At 40.1% G+C, this 19,025-nt stretch overlaps 1 protein-coding gene across 1 annotated transcript in view; it reads left to right on the top strand.

Moving 5' to 3' along the window:
* slc30a7 (solute carrier family 30 member 7) overlaps nucleotides 1-18,333 on the top strand; it is a 53,640-nt gene extending 35,307 nt beyond the window's left edge. The window contains exons 9-11 of the mRNA XM_033027925.1: nucleotides 14,917-15,007; nucleotides 15,097-15,246; nucleotides 15,729-18,333. Of these exons, the coding sequence (XP_032883816.1) occupies nucleotides 14,917-15,007; nucleotides 15,097-15,246; nucleotides 15,729-15,776 (289 nt within the window). The 3' untranslated portion in view covers nucleotides 15,777-18,333. The remainder of the gene's footprint in view (nucleotides 1-14,916; nucleotides 15,008-15,096; nucleotides 15,247-15,728) is intronic.
* Nucleotides 18,334-19,025: the final 692 nt, after the last annotated feature.

The raw sequence follows: 19,025 nt of genomic DNA, 5'->3' as shown, positions 1-19,025 counted from the left end.
AAAACTAATTTCCAATCTGCTAGCACTGCATTCATTTGCTGGCCTGTTTCTAGTATCAGTACTGTTCCATATTTTCTACGTACTGACTATATGTAATTTTACTAATGTATACTATGTATTGCTCAGATATTGGAGATGTAGGCGGAAATTAGTGTTTTTCCTCTATCATTGCAGGTCTCAAAATTTGCAGTCTATTCTAAATTGAAGAAAACAATTTAAAGTGCTTGTGTTTTACAATAATAATACGAAACCAGGGTTGCACAGAGACACAGCTAGTAGAGTTGCTGCCTCACAGTGCAGTAATTAACTTTGGCAGCTACAGTTTGCACATTTTCCCAATGACGGTATAGGTTACCTTCAGATGCTCTGATTTCCTCCCATATCACAAAGGATGTGTTGGTCAGTAGATTAATTAGCCACTAAATTGCTCTAAACTGGCATTATTGTGGGATTCGCATAAATAGACGCTTGATAGTCAGCATGGTGGTTCAAAGGGCCTGTTTTCATGCTGCATTTCTTGTGAATATGTGACTTGTTAAATGTAATAAAACCCCAATAATCCAGCACATTTCTTGATTAGTAAGGGTGTCAAAGATTACGGGGAGAAAGCAGGAGAATGTGGTTGAGAGGAAAAGATAGATCAGCCATGATGAATGGTGGAGTAGACATGACGGGCCGAATGGCCCAATTCTGCTCCTGTGAGTTATGAACCTAAGGACATTAGTGTTGCACAATCAGAGTTTCTGGCCGATTTGAGACTGCTGCTAATTAACTCCAACACCGTTTGAATTCATTTTTTTTTTAGATGTTGTGCAATAATATAAAGACCTTTCCTATGAACATAGTCAATTTACGAGAATGGATAAAGGGGAGCCCAGTGAGTTTAGAGGGGGTGCAGGAAATGGGGGTCTGAGTATAAAAGGTGCACAATAAATCAAATCTGGAGAGCCAGATGCTAAATCTTTGAGGTTTCTGAAAAGTGAAGTTGTGGATTATCAGAATTTTACAGTAATATCTACTCCGCTCCCATCTTGTCAACATCTGCAAAGAATGGTTTATCTTCAGGACTAAATCTGAGGCTAATGTCAAGGAAAGAAAAGGCTCCGATTGTTGCTTCCTCCTCTAGTGGATCTGTTGTGCAAAATGATTATCACTTTATTGCCTAAATTATTCAGTTAACATTTATGCACCACATTTTTTTTGTACATGACAAAACCTATTTTACAAAATTGCTGATTTAAAATCAAGAATATTCTTCCATAGGATCTATGCTGCTCAGAAGTGAACTGGGCAAATAATCAGTTTTCATTCCCTGCCCCCAGCTGCAATTTTGGCCCCAAGCCAAATCCTTGAACTCAGAAGGCCGCAGCGAGGAGATAAATGACTTTCAGCTGTTACACATGTAACGCTGTACATCCTTCCAGCAGTTCCTAATCCTTTGTGATCAGTGTATTACTTAATAATGTGTAGGGTTTTCCTGTAAATTAGAAATGCTGCGTTAGTTGTAGTAACCATTTTTCTTTGGACTGCTTTACCTTTGGTATACAAAGAAGCTGCACTCTAGCAAGGTTGGTAGCAGGTAACGTCCTATTTGCCGATTCTGAAATTGTATAAATAATTGAAATGTGACCCCCCCCCCCCCCCCCCTTGAGGTTCGACAAAATAGTCAGCTAACCACCAAGTGAACTTTCAACTCGGTTGGAATGTTTTGAGTATGTGAAACATTGGATTTTGCCTTGTACATTTTTATTACTCGTAGGAATATTATGTAGCACTCACAAATATCTTTTGCCACATTGCACATTTTCAACATTTTATTTATGTACTTGGAACTGTTCACATCTGGTTTCAATTAATCAAAGATACAAATATGATAATATGAATAAAAAGATATAGTTTGACAAATCACTTTCATCTGAACTTCACATTTTTTAATTATAATATTATTTCACAAGCATTGTTGATCAATCCATGGTAGGAAAGTTACTGGAGAGGATTCAGAGCGATGTATTTAGAAGGACGGGTTGATTAGGGATGGTCAGCATAGTTTTGTGCATGGGAGATTGTGTCTCACAAATGTGATCGTTTTTTGAAGAAGTAGCAAAGAAGGTGGATGAGAGTATGGACATGGACCAACAAGGCCTTTTTTACCCCCCACCTAATTTACCACACTTTTGAAAATCTCTTTTGTTTCAATGTCTATTATTTGAAACAAAAATTATTTTTATTTTTGTTTGAAGTTGTGAAGAACTTATGCTTTGTGGTGATACATGATCACTTCTAATATATTGAGCTTGCCTATGTTAAATATTGCAATAAGTACCTTGTGTGTACAATATTCAGAATTTATAATGGTAATATAGTTTTGGTTTTGTGAAATGCCCATGGGGGAAAAGGCGATATTAATTGAGGATGAAAATGCTTGGAGATACTCTTGGACACCTCCATTTCCATGTCCACGTCCACAAGTACAGCAGGCAGTGAAGAAAGTTGGCCTTCATAGTGAGAGGATTTGAGTATAGGAGCCCGGTGGTCCTACTACAGTTGTACATGACCCTGGTGAGACCACACCTGGAGTATCGTGTGCAGTTTTCGTCTCCTAATTTGAGGAAGGACATTCTTGCTATTGAGGGAGTGCAGCCTAGGTTCACCAGGTTAATTCCCGGGATGGCATATGATGAAAGAATGGATTGACTGGGCTTATATTCACTGGACTTAGAAGGATGAGGGAATCTTATAGAAACATATACAATTCTTAAGGGAGTGGACAGGCTAGATACAGGAAAAAAGGTTCCCCATGTTGGGAGAGTCCAGAACCAGTGGTCACAGTTTAAGAATAAGGGGTAGGTCATTTAGGACTGATATGAGAAAAATCATTTTCCGCCAGAGAGTTGTGAATCTCTGGAATTCTTTGCCACAGAAGGCAGTGGAGGCCAATTCATTGGATGTATTCAAGAGAGAGTTAGATAGCTCTTAGGGCTAACGGAATCGAGGGATATGGGGAGAAAGCAGGAACAGGGTACTGATTCTGGATGATCAGCCATGACCATATTGAATGACAGTACTGGCTCAAAAGGCCAAATGGCCTACTCCTGCACCTATTTTCTATGTTTTGTTATAAATCTGTAATTGTTCTAAATTTTAAGCAGTTTCACATCATGCTTTGTTCCTGATTTGTAGTGAAACTTGTAGTTCCGCTGTAGCATTTAAAATTGTCTGCATGTGAGTCTGGAGAAGTCAGACCAATGTTGTATCACATTGTTTACAAATGGACACCTGGTGCCTGAGAAGAGACCCGTTGCTCATGTGTCCAGCTGGTGACTTGCTATTTGCTGTCATGTGAACGAGAGCCATGGGTGGTGTTGGTGGTAAACACGGCCTTGGCTTTGTCAATAGACTTAAACTAAATTAAGGTTGTAACTGAGATGATGTAAGGATTAGATGCCAACATTCCACATAAAGCACATGACCTAAAACCCAATGAGCAAAACCCAGACTGCTGGAAGAATTCAGCAGTCAAACAGCATCTGTCGAGGATTGAGAGGGTCAGTGTTTTTTTTAAAGATAGAGAAGGGTGAAACAAGCCAGTAATTAGGTAGGACCAGGTGATGTGGCAGATGAAGGGGCATATAGAGTTAGAAGGGGAATGAGTGGTGTTCTGGCAGGTTGCTAAAGAAAATAGATGAGGACAAAATGACCAGATGGAAGTGAGTATGGGATAGAGAATCGAAAGGTAAACATAGAAGATGAAAGGTGGTACGTAGAACCATATAAGGGAGAGATAATAGGCAGGTGGAGCCAGAAGATGGCGGGAGGAGGAAAGGGGGTGGGAAGGGTAGGCCAAGGAGAAGAAATCCAGGTGGATATTTGTGTGGATGCTGGGCAGCTGGATCCAGTTTGGAGGAATTGTTTGGGTGGCAGGGGGGATTGGCCAAGGAAAAAGTGAACAAAGGGAGAGGGAACCTAGGTGGACCAATAGGAGTGGGAAAGGGACGTGTAGATTAACAGGAACTGGAAAACCCAATGAGCACACCATTGCTACCTGATGAATATAAGGTATTCTTCTGAACCCAATGGTACGAACACAGTTGGTCTATAACCCAATGGTATGAACAATGAATTGTAACTCTCGACCCCTGTGTTTCCCACTGCCGCCAGTCCACCTGTGTTCTTTCATCCTTTGTTCATCTTTTCCTCCTTTATTCCCCTCCACCTCCCCATTTGTTACCCATCTCCACCTGGTTCCATCTATGCATCAAACTCTTATGTGATTTTTCTTTTCCCACCCTTGGCTTATTCTTCCCACCCATTCCTCCATAGGCAAATAATTCATGCCTTATAAAGTACCACCTGGTGCCAGGTATCACATTCCAGCCCCAGTCTCTCCCTTGCCCACTCTCTTCTCCAATTGACACTCTCTGTCCATTATTCTCCTGTCTTACCCCTCCCTCTCGCCTCTTTGTACTGACTATCTTCCCACTATACTTTCAGTCCTGATGCAGGGTCACGACGACTCAAAACTTCAACCACAGATGCCTCCACAGATGCTGCCTGACTACCTGATTTTCTCCAGCAGTTTGTATTTTTACTCAGGAATCTACATTGAGTGAACTTTGGCTCCACGCACATCCCCATCCTCAGTGGATCGTAAAGCCCAACTTGTGAGTGTCACAAACAATGTTGAATCATTCACAGCATCCTCAGTGAGAAATACAGGGTGGATAATCCATCTCCTTTTTATCCTGTGTTACAGAATTTAATTAATTTGTCAGGAAACAGTTGAGAGCACTGGATATAGCAAAGGATATATGACCATAAAACATCCTTGCTGTAATACTGAACTAGCTGTGTCTCTCGCTAAGGTGCCCTGGTACAGTTGTCACATGTGGAAAATTATCCAGATATGTCCTATCAAGAGAACAGGTCAAATCCAAGGTGTTTATTTACAGTATAGATGCCTGGAACTGCAGATGCTGGTTTACAAAAAAAGCCACAAAATGCTGGGATAACTCAGACCCTTCCTGTTTGAGGAAAGGTCCCGACCCAAAACATTGCTTATCCATCTCCTCCACAGATACTGCCTGACCCACTGAGTTACTCCAGCACTTTGTCTCTTTTTTTGTTATGAATGAATGAATAAGTTTATTGGCCAAGTATTCACATACAAGGAATTTGCCTTGTGCTCTGCCCGCAAGGGACAACATGACATACAGTGACAGTTAGCAATGACACATAAAACATTAAACTTTAATAATAAAAAATTACCAGACAGTCAGTCAGTCTACTCTCATTTATCTCTGCTAAAATTGAAGATGTCAGTGACTGTACAGTCATACAGCACCTACATGTCAACTTCAGATTATGTCGGGACGATACTTCTCCACACCAGGTCTCATTGACCCAAGAGCTGATTTCCAGAAGTGAGATCAGATTGCCAGCCTTGACATCGAGCAGCATTGCACCGAGTATGACATAAAGGTGCCCAATAACAGTGAAATGGACATCAAGGAGAATCATGGTCCAATGATTGCCATCGAACCTCACACAAAGATAGTTGTAGTTGACAGGGGTCAATTGTCTCAGCCCCAGGAGTTGTAAACGTTTGCCAGAGTCCTGTCTGGACTCAACTCTCTGCACATCGATGACTTGTGTTCAAAAGCGGGGATGTGTGTTAGCCACAGGGCCTAGACAACATTTGGGCAGGGGCTCAAAAGTGATGGTTGTGCCTCAAAACTGACAAGCCATGAACATCCCTAACATGAGTTGAAGTATCTTCCCTTGTTCACCATTGATCAGAATTTATCTGGATCAGATGTATGAATACTGTGGACGAAGAAGTAGAACAGAGACACAAGAGACTGCAAATGTTGGAATCTAGTGCAATTAATATACCTCTGAGGTAACTTGGCAGGTCAAACTACCATAAAATACTTCTATGATAGTCTATACTCTTTGAAATTGTAAGAAGATTACTTTTTCAGGTAATTAATTGCAATGAAATATGAGAATGGTATTTTTTTAAATACTATTTCTTATCTCTATAGTGCCCTCCATAATGTTTGGGACAAAGACCCATCATTTATTTCTTTGCCTCTGTACTCCACAATTTGAGATTTGTAATAGAAAAAAAATCACATGTGGTTAAAGTGTACATCGTCAGATTTGAATAAAGGCCATTTTTACACATTTTGATTTCACCATGTGGAAATTACAGCAATATTTAAACATAGCCTCTCCCCCCCCCCCACCCCCCCCCCCCCCCCCCCCCACACACACACACACACACACACATTTCAGGGCACTAGAGTTGGAACTCAGCAATGTCATGTAAATGAAAGTAGTCATGTTTAGTGGTACACAAAATTGCTGGAGAAACTCAGCAGGTGCAGCAGCATCTATGGAGCGAAGGAAATAGGCGACATTTCGGGCCGAAACCCTTCTTCAGACTGTCATGTTTAGTATTTTGTTGCATTTCCTTTGCATGCAATGATTGCCTGAAGTCTGCGATTCATGGACATCACCAGTTGCTGGGTGTCTTCTCTGGTGATGCTCTGCCAGGCCTGTATTGCACCCATCTTTAGCTTATGCTTGTTTTGGGGGCTAGTCCCCTTCGGTTTTCTATTCAGCATATAAAAGGCATGCTCAATTGGGTTCAGATCAGGTGATTGACTTGGCCACTCAAGAATTGACCATTTTTTAGCTTTGAAAAACTCCTTTGTTGCTTTAGCAGTATGTTTGGGATCATTGTCTTGCTGCAGAATGAACTGCTGGCCAATGAGTTTTGAGGCATTTGTTTGAACTTGAGCAGATAGGATGCGTCTATACACTTCAGAATTCATTAAGCTACTACCAGCAGCAGTTGTATCATCAATGAAGATAAGTGAGCCAGTACCGTCAGCAGCCATACATGCCCAGGCCATAACACCCCCACCACCGTGTTTCACATATGAGGTGGTATGCTTTGGATCTTGGGCAGTTCCTTCTCTCCTCCATACTTTGCTCTTGCCATCACTCTGATATGTTAAACTCCGTTTCATCTGTCCACAAGACCTTTTTCCAGAACTTTGGTCGCTCTTTTAAGTACTTCTTGACAAACTGTAACCTGCCATCCTAGTTTTGCGGCTAACCAGTGGTTTGCATCTTGCAGTGTAGGCTCTTTATTTCTGTTCATTAAGTCTTCTGCGGACAGTGGTCATTGACAAATCCACACCTGACTCCGAAGAGTGTTTCTGATCTGTCAGACAGGTGTTTGGGGATTTTTCTTTATTATAGAGAGAATTCTTCGGTCATCAGCTGTGGAGGTCTTCCTTGGCTTGCCAGTCCCTTTGTGATTAGTACTCTCTTTCTTCTTAATGATGTACCAAACAGTTGATTTTGGTAAGCCTAAAGTTTGGCAGAACAGTTTTAATCATGTTTCTCAGTCTCATAATGCCGATTTTGACTTTCATTGGCACAACTTTTGTCCTCATGTTGATAAACAGCAATAAAAAAATTCCAAAGGTGATGGAAAGACTGGAGGAAAGACTGGGTGCTGAGAGCTCTCTTATACCTGCATTAAGGAGGCAATTAAACACACCTGAGCAATTACAAGCACCTGTGAAGCCATGTGTCCCAAACATTATGGTGCCCTGAAATGGGGGGACTATGTATAAACACAGCTGTAATTTCTACATGGTGAAACCAAAATGTATAAAAATACCCTTTAATAAAATATGACAATGTGCACTTTAACCATGTGATTTTTTTCTATTACAAATCTCAAATTGTGGAGATCAGAGGCAAATAAATAAATGATGGGTCTTTGTCCCAAACATTATGGAGGGCACTGTATTAGTTCACCCAAAAAGTGCAAATGATGATTGTACTTTAACATTCCTACATCTTTACAGGTCACGTAATCATGATTCTGAAGCAGAAGGTAGCATTTATTTAATTTCAAATTAATCTTCAGCAAGCTAGCTAGCTGCCTGCCTGTTTCCAGTTTTCACAGGCCCTTTGAGGTTATGTTTTCAGAGGTTTTCATGTTATTCATATACAAGATGTTGATGTAGATGCCATGGCATGTATTTATATTCTAATTGCTCTTGAAAAGGTAATGGTGAGCTGTTTTCTTGAACCACCAATCATCCTTGTGGAAAAGGCACCATCGTGGTGGTGTTATGAGGAGTTGTAGGATTGTATTGTTGGTGATGTTATAAGGCATTCAGGGTTTTTGATTCAGCAGCAATGAAGAAATGGTGCATATTGTGTAACGTGGTGCAAAACTTACAGTGATGCCATTCTTAAGCACTGGCTATCTTTGACTCTGCCAAGGTGCAATGATAAGTCCTGGCAAGGTGCTGTATTGTATTTTATGGATGGTATAAACCATAGGCACAACAAGATTAGTCTCCTTTCATGAAGATGCCATGATTACTGCACATGGCACAAGACACCATTGGAAGAAGTGGTGCCATTGTGTCAGATGTTTGACATGGATGCAGTCTGGTTTTCAAGAAGTGTTAGTCGCTTGTCCCATGTTAAGTACCATGTGCCTTGCAGATGGTGAAAAGGTGGTCTGATGAGCCACTCGCCATAGAATACTTAACTTCTGATCTACTCGCACAGGCCCATTATATATTTGACTAGTCCATGGTGACCATCAGAATGCTGATTGTTAAAGATTTTGTGATGATAAAGCCAAAGTGCATTGTAAATGGATAAGGCTCCAGAATACCACCTCTAAACCTTTTTAATCTCTTAGTTAAACTTTTGACTCTTTTACAAAAAAATCTAGCTCTTAGACCAACCTTATTATTTTTTATATTATATTATCCTCATATTGTATGGCTTATTTGATAAGCTGTGAAAGAATCAAAGAACATTTTACTTCATTAAATGGGCTATGGAGACATTTTTCTAGACATGCGTAAATACACAATTGGATGACGTACGGCAATATCAGACTTTTCTGTAATAATTTGACTTACAAACTGTAGTAAGGTTAGTTGTGAGTTTCATAATTATATTGTTCGGACATTATTTTTAAAAATTCTTTTAATTGGTGTTTTTTGGTGAAAAATCTTATATTTCAATTGTGATACTAGATTTGAAGCCGAATTTCACGGCACTTCCTTTGTGGGTTATTGGTTTAGACAACGCCCAGTAGTCCGACACATGAAATCTGTTCCTTCTCATTTTTCTAGGGTATTTGCAGTTCAGAAGACATATATTCAATTATTTATCTTTTTTGATAGTTGACATACAGCGATCCCTTTAAAATGAATTGCACTAGGTGTGTATAACATTGCGGCAATTGCACTTTTTCTTTAAAAGTTCAGCGTTATTTTTTAATTCATTTTTCAGTAATTGGGCATTGCCAGCAAGGACAGCATTTATTCCCAGACCTTGTTGTACTGAGTGTCTTGTATTTTGGAAAACACCTATGAATCTAAGACTTTTTTGCATATCTTTCATTCGTTTGTTCTACATCACTGTCTATATCTCTAATTTCCCTTTCCCCTGACTAGTCTGAAGAAGGGTCTCGACCCAAAAGCCACCCATTCCATCTCTCCAGAGATGCTGCCTGTCCCGCTGAATTACTCCAGCATTTTGTGTCAATCTTTGGTTTAATCTGCAGTTCCTTCTTACACGTCACTATCCTCTCTGTGTAGAGATTTTATCAGTCCTGGTGCATCTGAGAAACTAATGCAAAACAGTGTTTACTTTTTGTAATGGTATGCTAATAAAGTGTTTTATTTTATATAAATCATTTATGCATTGCTTTATTTCTTCTAAGAAGTAGAGATTGCACCTGGGTAGCTCAGAGTTGTAATGATCATGGCCATCTTCAGGAAAGGAGCCTAATCTTATTGTAGTAACTACAGAGGCAACTCTGCTGTCTGGTGCAATGAATGTTATTGCATGGGACCTCTAAAAGACTGAATGAAGCTGTGCAGAATTGCAGTGCTCTCATAGCAATCTCTTCCGCATATCAATATATAATGAATGTAATCATACAACTCTAACAAAATTGCATGAAGCAGCAACGACCACAATGTGTAGGCTTTTTCACCCTTACAAACGTCTTGTCAATCAGTCCATCAAAAGGGATTGTAGATAAACCTTATCAAATTTGGCAACCCTCCTAAATTTGTTTTCATTATTTGTCTGCTACAAAATGACATGAAAGCTATAATTTTAATAAATCCACCACAGATGTAATACCAATCAAGCGAGGTTTCAGCCCCCCTCTTAGTCTTCTTTTCTGTAATATTGTGCCTCACCTCCAGACCTCCCACTGGAAAACTGTTGATCCTTTGCAGAACCAAGGCTTCGGACATGCAGCTGCAGTATGCGGATGCACACTGAGACTGAGCTTCAAGTTATCATTAAGTTCACTAACCCTTGCGAGAGAATAGGCCTCGCATTAAATGTCTGTAAAATGAAAGTCCTCTAAATAACACCAAATCCCCAACAACAAGTGTCAACAGCAGTCTGGGAAATGTGGATCGTTTCAGTATCTCGGGGGGCCAATGCTTGGTGAAGGCAGATTTCAATGACAAAATTCGCCAATTCATCAACACTGCCTTTTGGCAATCAACGGGAGAGGTTTTTGAAGATTAAGAGCCTATACCATGCGCTTGCTGTAATCGTCGACCAGCTGTATGCTTTGTAGGCATGATTTGTTCATAGACAGTAGTACTGGAGACACACCACCAATGCCCTTGCAAAATCATTCAAACTCATTGCCAGATAAGTACACTCCCAACGTCCCCAGTATTGAATATCAGCAAAATGATGGAAAGGCAATAGTGCATTACCACTCTTTGTCAAGACGGGTCCAGACCCGATACAATATCTGTCCATTTCCTTCTACAGATGCTGCCTGACCCGCTGAGATCCTCCATCTGTTTGCTTTTTTGCTTAAGATTATCCAGTTTGGAGTATCCCATCTTTTCAGATACTCCCTGTATCTGAATAGTGGGAACTAAATTGTGTCTGACAGTGACTGGTGGAGCTATACAGAATTAACAGTGAATAGTCAATAAAACACAGGATTGTGATTTACATTTGTAATTTTGAATGTTGGTCGGTGCAATCTTCCCACTACGGTGGCTGCACACATTTAGCTGGTGCCGTGGTGGCATTTTCATAGGCAAGCTAACATATACAAGTGCAGTGTAGTTTAATCTATAGACCAATGTTTTAAAATGCAGCACAACCCCGGCAGACATTCACTATCTTTTGTGATATAGAATGATTGCGCACATTCAAAGTAGATTTAAAAGGCAGTTTTACAATGATCTAGTATACTATATCCTTTATCAGAAAATATTTAATTAGACTGGTTGTGAGCAGTTTTGGAGATGCAAGTGAGACCACTGTTTATTCAATAGTATGTGTAGGAAAGAACTACAGATGCCGATTTAAACCAAAGATGGACACAAAAGGCTGGAGTAATTCAGCGGGTCAGGCAGCATCTCTGGAGAAAAGGAATAGGTGACGTTTTGGGTCGAGACCCTTCCTCAGATGACTTATGTAGCATGTTGTGAGATTCTAGCTTGGGTGTTTGTGATTTAAGCAACTGCTTTAGTTCATGCCTAAAATACCAAATTATTAATATTAAAATCTGACCGAAAATGACGGAACCTTTTATTTTAGATTTCCAGTATCCAATGTTTTAATTTTCATCAATTTAATCCATATTTTAATTAAATTACTCTGTAGATTTTAACTTGGGCCTAGATTAATAAAGGCTACAAGAGAAGATTCATTCTTCATTCTGCTCAAGTACTTACAAACATTGTAAATATCTCAAACAGTAAGCACCTCACCTCTGATCTTCATTTTGTTGTGGTTGGCTTTGCACAGCTTTAGATCTGATGATCTGATCTACTAGGGTTATATAAATTTCCTGTTTTTACAAAATGGGATTATATTGTAAATGGAAGTAATTGAGCATTCTATTATACAAAATCTATTAATTTTGACAATGCATTAAAGATGTGTGTATAATTTATGTGTATTAATGGTAAAAGGACACATTTACAGAGTTTTTAATTGCTTTTAAACTATTGAGCTCCTGGGCTGCATGGTTTACAGTGTGTGTGAAACAAAGTGCTGAAGGAATTCAGCGGGTTAGGCAGCATCTGTGGAGGCAACGAACAGGCGACGTTTCTGGTCGGGACTCTTCAGACTGAGTAGGGGGGAAGAAAACTGGTAAAACGAGGTGGGGGTGGGAGAAAGCCGGGCAACTAATAGGGTGGATAGAGATGAGGGGGTTTCCTTGGCAGATGGGTGGGGTAAGTGACAATAGTTAGAAGTGTAAAAGAGACGCAGGTGTCAGATAAGGAGAGAAGAAGTGTTAAATGTAAGAGGGAGGTATATAGGTGAAAGACAAGAACAGGAACCTTTATATCCCCCCCCCCTTTCCCTTCCTCCTGTCCCCTTACACCTCTATCCCTCTTTAGGGATTTGTCACTTCACGTCAGGCTTTGTCCCTACCCCCACCTCTGTTCCAGCTTTCTTCCCCCACTCTGTCAGTTTGAAGGGTCCCATCCCAAAACGCTGCATGTTCATTCCCTCCATAGATGATGCGGGACCTGCTGAGTTTCTCCACCACTTTGTGTTTTAGTCACGATTCCAGCATTTGCGGTTCCTTGTTGTCTCCATTACAGTGCACGATGATTGCTTTGTGCAAAGTAACAGGTGGCATGTTTGTTTTCTGCTTTATAAGAGCTTGTTATGTATTATCCACCTACTCAGTAACCACCTTGTGTCTAGTTCATAAATACGAGGGAACCAAAAGACCTTGAGTTTAAAATAAAAATCTTCAGTCTTTAAATCTAACATCATTGAAACATCAACTATCATTGAAAAGTAAAGTTGATGTTTTAGTCCCTTTCTGTCTCTACTTATGCTCCTTTGATTAAAATAATCATATTTTATTGTATCTACCATATCTCGAGCACATTATATGTATCCCATCATGTAAAAATTAAAGGTAGACAAAAATGCTGGAGAAACTCAGCGGGTGAGGCGGCAGAAGAAAGGAAGAGGCGGAGACAGTAGGCTGTGGAAGACCTGGGAAGGGGAGGGGAAAGAGGGAGAAAGCAGGGACTACCTGAAGGAGAAGTCAATGTTCATACTGTTGGGGTGTTAACTACCCAAGCGAAATATGAGGTGCTGCTCCTCCAATACACTCTGGCCATGGAGGAGGCCCAGGCCAGAAAGGTCGAAATCGGAATGGCAGGGGGAGTTGAAGTGCTGAGCAGAGGTGTTGATCAGGTCGGTCATTGTGAACTGAGCGGAGGTGTTGGGCGAAGCGATCGCCAAGCCTACGCTTGGTCTCACCGATGTAAAGCAGCTGACACTTGGAACAGCGGATGCAGTAGATGAGGTTGGAGGAGGTGCCGGTGTACCACTGCCTCACCTGGAAAGACTGCTTAGGTCCTTTGACGGAGTTGAAGGGGGAGGTAAAGCGACAAGTGTAGCATTTCCTGCGATTGATGTGGGAAGATGTGGCCAGTGGTGGGATCCCGTTGGAGGTGGCGAAAATGTTGGTGGATTATCTGTTGTGACGGCTGGTAGGGTGGAAGGTGAGGACAAGGGAGACTCTGTCCTTGTTACGAGTGGGGGGGATGGGGAGTGAGAGCGGAGCTACGGGATATAGAGGAGACACTGGTGAGAGCCTCATCTATAGTCGAAGAGGGGAACACCTGTTCCCTAAAGAATGAAGACATCTCCGATGTCCTGGTTTGGAACACCTCATCCTGGGTGCAGATGCGGCATGGACGGAAGAAATGGGAGTACTGGATAGACTCTTTACAGGAAGCAGGGTGTGAAGAAGTGAAGTCCAGATAGCCATGGGAGTCAGTGGGTTTGTAGTAGATGTTAGTCAGTAGTCTGTTACCTGCGATGGTGAGATCTAGAAACGGTAGAGAGATGTCGGAAATGGTCCAGGTGAATTCGAATGCCGGATGGAAGTTAGTGGTGAAATGGATGAAGTCAGTGAGTTCTGCATGGGTGCAGGAGGTGGCACCAATGCAGTCGTCAATGTAGCGGAGGTAGAGTTCGGTGATAGGGCCACAGTACGCATCGAACAAGGATTGTTCAACGTACCCTACAAAGAGGCAGGCATAGCTGGGGCCCATGTGCATGCCCATGCCCATAGCTGTGCCTTGTATTTGGAGAAAATGGGAGGAGTTAAAGGGAAAGTTGTTGAGGGTAATGACCAGCTCCACTAGGCGGAGGAGAGTATTGGTAGGCAGGGATTGGTTGCTTCTGCGGTCGAGGAAGAAACGGAGGGCTTTAAGACGGTAGAGGTCAGCGCGCCAGATTACCACGGCACCTCCCTTGTCGGCAGGTTTGATCACCCAGTCGGGGTTGTTGCAGAGTGAGCGGAAGACTCTACGTTCAGGGGGGAGAGGTTAGAGTGAGAAAATGGAGTGGAAAAGTTGAGGCGGTTGATGTCCTGCCAGCAGTTTAAAGTGAAAAGGTCTAAAGTAGGTAGATGGCCATGAGGGGGAGTCCAAGAGGAGGGGGTCTGTTGGAGACGGGAGAAGGGGTCACCACTAGGGGGTGAGGACTACTTCCCATGGAAAAATGCTTGGATGCGTAGACGACGGAAAAATTAAATCTTTCCCCTTCTCACCTTAAACCTATGTCCTCTGGTTCCCGATTCCCATACTCTGGGTAAAAGACTCTGTATCTACCCTATCTGTTCACTTGGTGCAAGATATTATAATACTAACATGCACAAGTATTAACAAGATGAATGCCTTTAGATTTTGCAGCAATATTTTCTAACTAGTAGTTTAAAAAGTCAATCATGGAAATTAAAAATAGTATTTCCGGTAAAGATGTTCTGAATAAAGGTTAATAGTGGGTGTACAAGAGGAGCGTTCTTCTAATTCTGATCTCCTTCCTTGACAGCGTTATTCCACTTTTAAAGCAATCCATTGGGATTTTAATGCAGCGCACACCTCCTTCGTTGGATCACTTACTGCCGCAGTGCTACCAGCGGGTGAGTACAATGACTGCGCCATGTATGAGATCATTAAAAACTGAGTACATTTAGTATTTGAACTAGATTTCTCAATCCCATTTTTTTAGGTTCAACACTTGCAAGGAGTTTACAATGTAATTGATCCCCACTTCTGGACCTTGTGTAGTGAAGTTTACATTGGCACAATAAAGCTGCTGGTAGCTCCTGATGCAGATGCACGATGGCTTTTGAGCCAAACACACAATATTTTCACTCAGGTATGTCGAGAAACGGTTTATTTCTCTCAGGATTATTTTTTTAATCCTTAAATACAAGGTTCAAAAAATTGTTTTCATGATAATGCAAGGTGATTGCTCATTAAAATCGCTCACGATTCTTGCTGACATTGTAAACAATATTCTGTTATAAATGTTAAATATGGAAGAGTTTTGCTTGAAGTCTCTTTTGTTGAAGTGCAACATTCCACTATTGGATACTGAGAAAATACTAAAGAATGTGCTTATTGTATACATTATTAATGTCAAGTTATATAAACCAACATCACTATTACTTCAGACAGTATTAAAATATAGTTAGCGTGATCATTCCAATTTCTGATGTTTTCTAGTAATCATCAATTTTATATTAGTTAAAGGACAATTGTGAATTGTGTACGATGCTGAATTATTGGTGCTAGGGAACAATACATCCCTTATTTAATGGATAAGTAAACTTTCTTCTTGTCCCTTTTTGTTTGCAGGCAGGCGTGAGGCAGCTTTACGTACAGATTGATTTTGCAACAGTTTAAAGATGCCTGAATCACGTAGGTCTAAACTCCTGATGCTGGGACCAGGGATAGATGTAACTGCTGGATGGTCACTGGATTGGAAACACCACCAGCATGCAGTGAACTTGTATGTGGCCACAGCACTCTTTCCTTGCATCAGTAAAAAGGTCTTGAGTCACGGAACAATGAAATAATTGATTTGGTCAGCCCCGGCTAGATCTGGAATCACCATCTGTGTCTAGACCTGAAGTGTCTAATTTTACCTGTGTTCCCACAGTTCAAGTCTATTCCTGTTCATTTAAATATTGTCATCCTGGCGATCAGCCTGCATCCTCCATTTATTTTTGACTTGTACGTTCACACGGGTGGAATGATACAAACTGTATTCAGTTTCTGAAGTGCCTTTTTATGGTGGCCAAGAACTAATATTTGGAAGACAGGAAGTGGGTTGTGGAGCAAGTTTTACAATCATTGGCCTGTCGCATACATCATGGTAATCAGCATGGTTCTTAAGAATTTTAATAGATTTTTTTAAAGGAGGGGCAAGAGGTTGGGGATCAAATCCTTTTTTTTTTAGCATTACGCTGGTATACACTTTAAATAGTTTATTCATAACTGGTCCTGTGACATGCTGTTCATGATATTCTGCAGAATATAAAGACATTCCTTCAGTCTGAAGAAAGGTCTCAGCCTGAAACGTTGCCTATTTCCTTCGCTCCATAGATGCTGCCTCGCCCGCTGAGTTTCTCCAGCATTTTCGACTACCTTCAGCACCAAGATAATTTTGCACAGAGGTGACTTCATGAGTTCACCCTACAATTGGGTGTGGGTGAAATTGAACAGTCCAGCAGAGAACCCATTCAGAAGAAAAATAGTCAAAGTTACCAAACAGACTATTTGTAAATTGTTAACAGAGATTTCTTTCTTTAAAAAAAAAGTTATACATTATCGTTTCTCTCCTTTTGACACTGGTTGTTTATATCTGTTCTGATGGATGAAATGGAATTAAAGCCCTTATTTTAAATGCTTAAAATGAACAATATTAAATTTTATTTTAAATTTTAAATATTCAGAGAAACTTTTGGAAATATTCAGCATGAAAGGCAATATCTCTGGAGAGAGAAAGAAACGCTTGATACCATTGATATATGTCAGACTTGGTTAGGCACTAGCATCTCGCCTGTCTATATTTCCAAGACATTCTTTCTGTTATTTATCAATTGCTTACTGTATGGAAAATAACAGGCCAGATATGAATTGAATAGTTTAGCACTTTTTTTCATTGAAGCTTGTGCTGATTCAGTGTTAGACATCAATTTAACTTTTTTTCACATTAAAATAGTGATCGGATACTTTGAATTTTTCTCATTAAATTGTTGCATTAATGGGACTGGAAGGAAAATATTCTGATTGAACTTAATGCTGAGTTTATTAAGTTGCAACATAATTTTTAACAAATAATTAATGCCATGTGGCAAATTCGGACAAATTGGTCAGTCAGTTTGCTTATGTGTCATTAGCTAGGAAGAAATCAAATTCTATCAGTGCCTATGATAGGTTTGGGGATATGCAACATACTATGGTGTGGTTTTAGAAATAAGTGTCACATTTTGTTTTATCTGTTTCAACAGTGAACAAAATCTACTTTTATAAATGATTGAAGTCCGTCCATCAATTAAGTTGTTTTGTTGGTTAAATCAGCTGCATAAGGAAATGAGTAAGAAATATAACACAACCTCTTGCTGTGGATATCTAACTGCATTGTTCAAAGTGAATGTTCATAACTTGGAACTTTAATATGATGTGTTTACACATGCACAAGCTGTAATCAGACCCTGTCTGTGAAGCATAAAATGAAGATTCTGCCTCAGCATTCCCTTTCTCTACTCTGTCCCCTGAGGTTTTTTTAAAACAATTAAGTGGTTTTCTGAAGTTGGGGTCATTTCAGGTCCGTATCGCTCAGTTTACATGAGGCGACAACATATTAAATTTGCAGCATTTGTGGACAAAATATGTGAATGACTCACATGCGATGTGTTTATCTGATAAACTACAGTAAACACATTTTTGTCCATGCATAAGTATTTATATGTTTGTGAGAATTATTACTCTTCATTCTAAATGGAGTAATCACTCTAATGGCTGTTTAATACATTGTTGCTGCTTCTCGGAATATTTTCACCATTAAATCAAAGGGTTCTTTGTTCTGTACCAAGCCTTTGCCTCTATCCAGGCATTAATTGAGCATGAGAGAAGAGACAAAGAGGGGTCACGTTACTTTGTTAAATATGGTTGTCAGAAAGTGCAGGTCTTTCCTATTCAAAGCCACTAAACTGAAACTTCTGAGATCCCACATGCATTTTGAGCTGTTTGGTAGTTATTCTGGTTGATATAAATATTTTACTTAAATCTCTTGAGAAGATTGACTACAGTATTTTAATATTTAAAAACAATTGTAAACATCACCAAAGGAATATGAAGTATGTACTACTATGATAAAGTAAGATCTCTACACTAAATTCTCATCATACAATTTGTCTAAATTGCAGAAATATACAAATAAATATTTTGACAGCTATGGTAGTTTGTTTGAGTTATTAAATGTTAATTTTTAATTTTCCTTGCAGGAAAAATAACAAACCCCTGAAAATAATGATATAGGAGATGATAGTTAAGACATAGAATTCATCTTTCTATAAGAACATGGAGGTTATGATTGAATTGTATAAAAGACCACAGCTCCAGTACTGCATACAGTTCTGGTTGTCATATTGTATTTGGAAGTGCACAGAAAACACCTACAAGAATCAATTATTGCTAGGATGAAATGTTGGATGGGCTGCATTTATTTATTTGGGTAGAGAGGTGACTGAAAGGAAATTGCACTGCAGTGTATAAAATAATAAGCCTAGTGCGAGGAGAAAGTAAATATATCTCGACAAGATCACCGAACAAAGGCCATGGATTTAAGGAGATGCAAGGAACTGCAGATGCTGATTTACAGCGGGTCAGGCAGCATCTCTGGATAATATGGATACTTCTTCAGAATGAACATGGGTAGGTGACGTACAAGACACAAAGTCGATTGTAGGATGATTTGGGGGTGTGGGGGGTGGAAGTGAGAATTATTTCACCAAGAAATTTCACACAGAGATTTGTAACTTTGCCTAAAAGGGTGGTGCCCCTGATAAGTTAAGTAATGTTGAATGTGCATTTATAACCCCTGAACCAAGAAGAATGCAGACCAAAAACTGGAGATTAAGATTAGGC

Source organism: Amblyraja radiata, chromosome 10 (genome assembly GCF_010909765.2).
Source record: "Amblyraja radiata isolate CabotCenter1 chromosome 10, sAmbRad1.1.pri, whole genome shotgun sequence".
NCBI lineage: Eukaryota > Metazoa > Chordata > Chondrichthyes > Rajiformes > Rajidae > Amblyraja > Amblyraja radiata.
The sequence above is the reverse complement of the archived record's forward strand: the minus strand, read 5'-3'. Positions and strand labels throughout refer to the sequence as shown.